At 41.1% G+C, this 7,774-nt stretch overlaps 1 protein-coding gene across 22 annotated transcripts in view; it reads right to left on the reverse strand.

The window, feature by feature from the left end:
- LOC137866372 (regulating synaptic membrane exocytosis protein 1-like) overlaps positions 1-7,774 on the reverse strand; it is an 80,423-nt gene that overhangs the window by 60,716 nt on the left and 11,933 nt on the right. For all 22 annotated transcript variants that reach the window (XM_068702208.1, XM_068702209.1, XM_068702225.1 and 19 more), the window contains exon 2: positions 706-919. In XM_068702208.1, coding sequence (XP_068558309.1) covers positions 706-919 — 214 coding nt within the window. The remainder of the gene's footprint in view (positions 1-705; positions 920-7,774) is intronic.

Raw genomic sequence — 7,774 nt, forward strand, 5'->3', positions numbered from 1 at the left:
CTGTCTCCTGTATGTTCAAACATTTTTATTTTCATAAATATTACACAGTAAAACACACAGTTTCCCTTTGTCACTAGTAAGGTAAGATGTTTACATTTGCCATTTGGAACCAGTGTCCGCATACTGGCCATAGTTTCTGGTGACAAAGTTTAACAGTTAATCCTGCTCGCAATAAACAGAAGCTGAGCAGAGAAAGCAAAGAGATGGACAGCAAAGAGGAGGATGATGCTGCAAGAGTTGTTTGACATTTTTGGGACATTTTGATACATGTTTCGTTGTGAAACTCAAGATACTTTTCTGACAGTGGTAAATACAAGTCCTGCAAAACCTTTCTTTTTCTCTTTGTTTTGGCATGGTGCTTGAGAAGCCCTGTCGCTTGTTTTAATGGCTGCAGTGCCGTCACAGGAGACACAGGACAACACAGATGATTTCATGTTCAGGTGAGCTAAAGTGCTTTGATCGATTTATAACCATTCCACAACACTACAGCCTCAGACTTGAAATGAGCGTTGAAGGACCTGTGAGTGATGCCAAGCCATTCTTCCAACACACTTTGCTGAGACCAAAGTGTGACCAGGAGGCAACAAAGCAGACAGCGACAAACACAGAAGCAGAACGACCAAGTGCACATCAGCTGAAGCAGGAATGAGGTGAGTGTGAGAGGGAGAAAGGAAAAAGGGGGAGGTCACAGGTCAGGTTTCTCACGTTGTTGGAGCGCAGAGAGACCCGACCTCCACAGCGAGCGCAGAATTTGGTCTGGCAGTAGGAGCAGAGGTGGCCGCAGCCGTCGGCAAACTTGGTCTTGCGGCAGATACCGCAGGTGGGCGTGTCATCTTTCAGTTGGGTCTGCTGACGCCGCGTGTCCGCACCAATGCGACGCACCTCCTGTTTGTAGCTCTCAAACTGCTGGTGCAGTGTTCTGAGAGGGGGAGAAAAGTGGAAGATTGCCCATTAGTTGTACATCATGCATTCACAAACTTTTCGTACTTGATAAACCTAACCCTCCAGTGCTGTTCAGACAGACCTTCCTGTCTAAATATCCTTACATTCATAAAAACAAAAAACACAGAAGGATGTGGCGAAATTTCTGAATAACTGAATCATTTTTAAACAACATGAGAACAACATTTCAGTTCCAGCAAAATAACTGGCAATTAGAGCGCCACTTGAAAGGTGGCTTTAAAAAAATAAAATAAAAATCATACACGCTGTGATGTCATGAGAGGGAGTGTCATCAATGAGAGATACATCCCCTCCCAGTGGTTGCAGCAGAGACAACAACCTATCATGGCATCTGGTTAACTGACTACAGTTCCCATAAGTCAGCAGGGCAGCCGGGGCCAAGGCTGCTGCCCAGCTGAAAGAGAGGTGGCTGATTACCCTGGAGAGGCTGGTGTGGAGAACAAAGGAGAAAACGTTTGGAAGGAGAAAGAGAACAGCAGCAGACGAAAAGAGAGAGTTTATGTTATGTTAAAGACAATGAACCAGAAGTAAACTGAAGATACTTATGTTTGTTTTTTGTAGAGGCTTTCTGCTGGAATTAAGTTTACTTTTTGCTAAAACAACCTGAATACAGTATTTTGAGTTAGAAACCACCGCTTGTCGTCTTGATTTGTGCACCCACGCCTCACAAGCTGATCCCGACCTATCAAGACATCACAACGCAATTAAATGAAACTTCAGCTCAGTTTTGCGCTCTGTGGCTCACAGCCTTTCCGCTCCCTGCTTCCCAGGATGCCTATGATGGAAATAACCAGAGTGTGAATTGCAAATCAGGCCATGTGAAAACACCCACAATGTCTGTCTCTACAGAACTGTCAAAGGAATACTGCATTACCATACCATGGCTCTCATATAGGGGACCCAGACAGGCACTTTAATTGCCTCGCTGAGTGAGAGAGATAGAGAGGAAGGAGATGGCTTCATTCACAGCTTTGCAGCCAATTTGCGTATTTGTGGAAGCAGACAAACTTTAGTTAAGCCTCTGGCCACACACAGACTTTACAGTCGTGTCTGCGAGTTGTTTGTCAAAAAGAAATTCATCAAGACAATGCAGCGCACTGGCAATCACACTTTTGTTGAGCTAAAAATGAGAAATCGCTTGGTACAGTGGTTCAGCGTGAGAAAATCTAAGAAAAACATAATTTAAAAAAAAATAACATGTTCCAAGATCCTAAACATTCAAATTCCTTTTTTCAGTCCACACAATAATCTCATCATTAGTCAAACTAGGTCACCTGGATCTATTGAGAGCAGACATGTCTTCCTGTCTGTAATGCTAAGCTGCTGGGTAGCAAACAGGTAGAAAACATAACACCTGATCTGTGGTCAGCAGCTTTTGGTGGTAGGAAAAATCAAAGAGATAACAGTCCTCCACCATGACCTATCCAAAGTCCAGGAACGATGCTGTACCTTTCCACAATATGAAAGCACAGACAACACGGATACGGATACGTTTGAGTTGGAAAAAAAGGTCTGTCTTTGTCTGTATTGAAAAACAAGCAGTCCAAACACAACGTTATGTTATTCACGCAAAAGTCTCAAGAAAAGAAAAATCTTCCATAAGTTGTCAAACAGGAACTTTCAAAGTCCAGCAAATGAGATGACAAAAAATTGTACATTTCTCTTCTACTAGTGCCTTTCAAGCTAGCTCTGAATAGTGCAAGAGCAGAAACAGCAGACTGCCGCCATACAAAGCTGGAACAGGGAGGTGACTGGCCAACTGGGACACATTTGGCCAATCAGCTAATACAAGGAAAGGCTGGAACAGGGACAGCTATTTTGTAACGAGGAATGTTGAATACAATGTGAAAAAGAATTTCTTGAAAAATACACATTGATGTCAAGGTTAGAAATGGAAATATCCTCCGTCACACACAGCCACAACCTTGAGGCTGATATTTTGAATATTATCATGTCTTCTATGCAGTTTTCTCAAATATTTGGTTTGTAATGTTTAAGTTCAAATGCTGAAGTTTTGTAATGCCCGAAGGGGACTCGCTGTAATAACCGTAGGGCTTAAGTGTCTGTGCCATCTATAATGCAGAAGTTCATTCAAATAAGTTAACGCAACAAAGATCATCACTATACCATGAGAGCATTGTTTTATACCATTACACACATTCTGGTCTCTTTATCCATCAGCAGTTCAGGCTGTGCTTGAACACGAGGCTTTGAACAGATAATACTGGATTTAATCTTGTATAACTAGTTGTCCAGAGAAACAAAGATAAAAGGGTCTGCACATGCAAATATACTCAATAGAATTGGAATTGCATGTGCACGTTTTCACTCAAAATGTTTCAAGTAGGCTTTGCTGAAGATAACAGTCAGAAATAATGATATATAGAGTTGACACGAACCTAAACTGATCCGTACGTAATTAAAAAATGGGAAAAACAACATGACACCGCACAGCAGCAACGTCATAAACATGACCTCTGACCCTGAGAAGCAATCTATCCTGCCAATGGGAGTCCAGCGGCTGAGCCAAGCCCGGGCACCATGGGAACAGCTGTCAGAAGCAGAGGGTGCACAGCCGGTTGTCATGGTAACGTTGTGGCGTCAAGCACTGGGAGTCAGCGGGTGTCAGTGCACCAGCTGTTCTTGTTCTTAGAGCCATGGTTTCATGCAGTATTTTTACCACTTCCACACATTCAGCAGACATGCACTGTTAAACCTGTTCAAGGTGACTTTTTCAATATAGAAAACAAATCTGTGTTCTGCGCCTAAATCACAAAAGGAGCTTTGCAGCTGTGAGCAGGGGCCTCATCATCTTTGACTGAGAATCTCTAGATATAGCCGGGTGGAATTTTGATGTCAGGTCTGGACAATTGAAGTGAAATGAAGGTAACATGCTCTCACAAACAGTGCAAAGAGAAAGCAGCACCCCATGACTGACACACTCAAATGGAAAGCATCTACTGAATGAAAAATGTATACAAAATAAACAGTATATAACTGCAGTATTCACAGAACATGTGCAATCTCTGTCACACATACAGACACATACACCATCCAAAATCTAAAATATGCACCCTATCAATAGACAATGTGGCAGTGCAGACTCATGTCCTCTGAGTCACCACACAGTTCCCACATCCATCATTTCTACCTAAATGCATATCTTGAGTTATGTTAAACTTAACCATGACTCAGCAGGGGATGCATCAGTGACCCCAACTTAATCACTCTGTGAAGACACAGGGAAAGATGTCCTCTCAAGTAAGGACATGCTATCCATGTTTATCAATATTTTAAGTGGATTTGTATTGTTTATATGTTAGCCAAAAACTGTCCGGACCAGGAAATAATTCCGTTAAGCTTAAGGGCCAGATATTTTTCAGGAGCTTGTGGAGATCAAAACAAAGCTGAAGCTGGAGCAAATATTTGATTGAAATTAACTAGGTGGACAGAAACAAAACCCCAATGAATGCTAATGTCTGTCCATGTCTCATGGTACAAAAGCCTACCGCTTTCCCCAGGTGACCCAGAATCAAATAATGCAGCTTTAATCACATCTGTGCATCACCCACTATAAGGCTATGACAGGTCAAAATGGCAAACATTACTGTGAAATGCACAAGCAGTAACTAGATACACAACTAGAATTAACACTACATGTCAAACACATTACCTTCCCTGTCATTGGTACTTTTAAACGACTCTAAATCTAAGAGTATACGTTACAGAAGCTATGAAACTCTGGTGCTTTTTGACAATCGCTGCTTGATGACGCTGCGGTGCCACCTTTTTGGACTGAAAACGCCAATGAGTCTACTTCCATGGATGTGTTGATAAACGTCTGTAAATCATGTAAACATTTTTTTAGGTAAATCAACTTCCCAGAACAAACACTTAAATAGCTCTTATCTAAATCATTAAGTCCTAAAAGTTGTAATTTTCTCAAATAGTTATTTTTCCATAATGAACATGCATCACATCCACACAACTCTTTCCATTGACTGTTGAATTATTGCAGAAAATAATCTCTCTGCCAAACAAATGTTTATGATACTTACACGTTTTGTTCAGCAAGATAATCTTCACAAATGAACACCACTTTTATGATTTTTGAAATGTAAATCCAATCGGCACATGTAAAAAGCTAACGTTAGGCTATAAATGAACTGCACCATGGTCGCATACTTCATGTCACCAGCACTAAGCTAAAGGCGGACTTGTAGTAGTCTCATTTAGCCACTTGTTAGCAACCGCCAGCAATGACCAATTAGCTTTCCATTTGTATCAAGTCTTTTATCAACCTCTAACCTAAGCTAACCCCGAAGCCACAGGTGTCAAACTCAAGGCCATTTTATGTGGCCCGCGAATCCGCCAGCAAAAAAAAATAAAAAATGACAAAAAAATAATAAAAATAAATAAATATGAAAACTTAGATTTGATAATAAAAATATCCCCATGGTCGAAATGATGAGATAGAAAGTCGAAATGATGAGATAGAAAGTCATAATTATGAGATACATAAACACAACAGTCATAGAAGCAGCTCTTTGGCTTAGGTTACCCTTCATTTGACATAGAAATGGATTGTGAGTACATTGAAGACTACTGACTTTACAACAGATGAAATCTATGGGTAAATGGGTGCATTTTTGAAGCAATGCATGCTAAAAGGTATGTGAGCAGGTGTGCTCCGACCAGATACAGACTTTTAAAAATGTCAGTTTGTGAAGAAACACCATCGCAGACCGAGTTCAGGAACTAGCAGGCAATCTAACAACACAGCTAGCTGAAGAGACGTGCAGTTACTTGTCTTCTTCATCAGCTGTTGATGAAAGCACAGACAACACGGATACATCATACATCTATCAGTGTTTATAAGAGGCTGAAGGCAGACTTGACCGTCAGTGAGATTTAGCTGGATTTAGCTGCCATGCATGCGACGACAACGGGGAGGGACATTAGTGATGCAGAGAGGTGACAAAAATAGCTTTGAACAAAGTTAATATAATAACTTGTGTTTGATGATATTTATTTTGTTATTTTCATTAAAAGTTTGATCTTTGATAGAGTAATGTGAGTTTCTTAACCCTAAATTAAAAGGATTTATGTTATAATAACAAAAATGTGAATATATTTTTACATTTTATAACTGCATGTACAATATTGTTGCACTTCAATAAAGAATAATAAAATGCAGAGACAGTTATTTAACAATATGTTAGAGAGTAGTTACATTTATACAGTCTTACAGTTACAACCGGCCCTTTGAGGGCAACCATGATGCTGATGTGGCCCGGGGTGAAAATAAGTTTGACACCCCTGCCTTAAGCTAACTAATAACCTAGCTAACTGAGCAGATACTCAAACATACACCCAACTCCACACAAAACCAAAGTTATTTCTGGATGTACAGGTTGCTAGCTGGACAGCTAAGAAGACACTGCATTGGAATATACAGTTACAGGAATGTGTCCTTTTTTCAGCAGAGGTTAGGCATACGCTGACCGCCCCACAGCTCCAGCGCTAAGCTAACGTGTCTGTTATAGTAGGGTACATTTGGCTACATTACTCAAAAAAGTAACATATTGGCACTACTATAATTAGTTACTATCTAACACCTGTAGCATGTGGCCGTGGTAGACATTGACCAGGGGGGTCCAAGTGGTGTGAACAGGCTGAACTGTAGCTGTCTCCTCTCTTTAAGTCAACACCATAAGCCAGCAGGGACAGCCAAAGAGCCAGATGTGGGTTAGCCCTGCTTTGGCCTTGTCAAAACCAAGTATGCAAATGAGCACACAATTACATACACTCACACATAGGCGAATATAAACAATGACACAGACAGAAAACCCACATAAACACATGTACGGGTTTGCCTTCGCCTAGGGCCTCGCATATTCAACTCAACATGTCAAAGGACTCCCTTCCCCTCTCTCCCTTTCTCTCTCTTGTTCTCTTTATCTCACCCTCTTGGGTCTCCACTCTCTTCACCAGTCGCTGGTGTGGTGTTGTTAATTAGCACCGCTATGAATACATTGCCCAAGGATGGGGAAGGAAGAGGGGAAAGCTGTGTGTGTTTGTGTATGTGTGTAGGGCAGTACTATTTATGTCTCATCAGCTGATTCCTGGTGATGCTTTGCAGAAGACTCTTCCTCAATCGGAGGAGCCACAATAATTTAAAGCCCTTTCAGGCCCATTATTAAACCCATTATTTCCAATGCTTTGGCCGTGCCACAATGGCTTTTTACTGCTTTGACTAAAGGCAGACAAAGTTTGCACAAAGACAAATGGCTGATAGAAACAACACTGCCAGCCAGGTAAGGAAGGCAAAATGGAGGAAAAACTATTGTTGTGTTTGTCTGAATCCCGGAATTAATAGTACAACTTTGCTCTTGTATCAAGACCTCGGGAGGAAGGCCCCGTCTAGGAAACACGTTCCCAACCAAGTCGGCATATTAGCTGTGCTAGCAAGGCTAATGCTAGTGCAGGCATCTCAGCACAGGACAGTTTTTTGGCAACAACAAAATGCCATAGCTCTGCTAGAAGTTTTCAAAACTTCTTTACTAGAAAAACATATTAGGACAAACAACAAAGTAGTTTTACTATTTCACATTTGTATTTTCAAACAATATGTTTAACTTTTACATTCCAAGATTTGAGGATGAGGACTAACCAAGGAGTTTAATGTAGCGCAACCTACGCGATTGTCTAGCGTGTAAACTGTTATAACTACGACATGATAGCACCTCCATTGACATGTGGAGAAATCCTAAGTAGGGAGGTTTTAGTCAGTCTACACCAGTGGTTGGAG

The sequence above is a fragment of the Cebidichthys violaceus genome, unplaced genomic scaffold (genome assembly GCF_023349555.1).
Source record: "Cebidichthys violaceus isolate CVI_PGR_0920_01 unplaced genomic scaffold, fCebVio1.0.p SCAF_82, whole genome shotgun sequence".
NCBI classification, from domain to species: Eukaryota; Metazoa; Chordata; class Actinopteri; order Perciformes; family Stichaeidae; genus Cebidichthys; species Cebidichthys violaceus.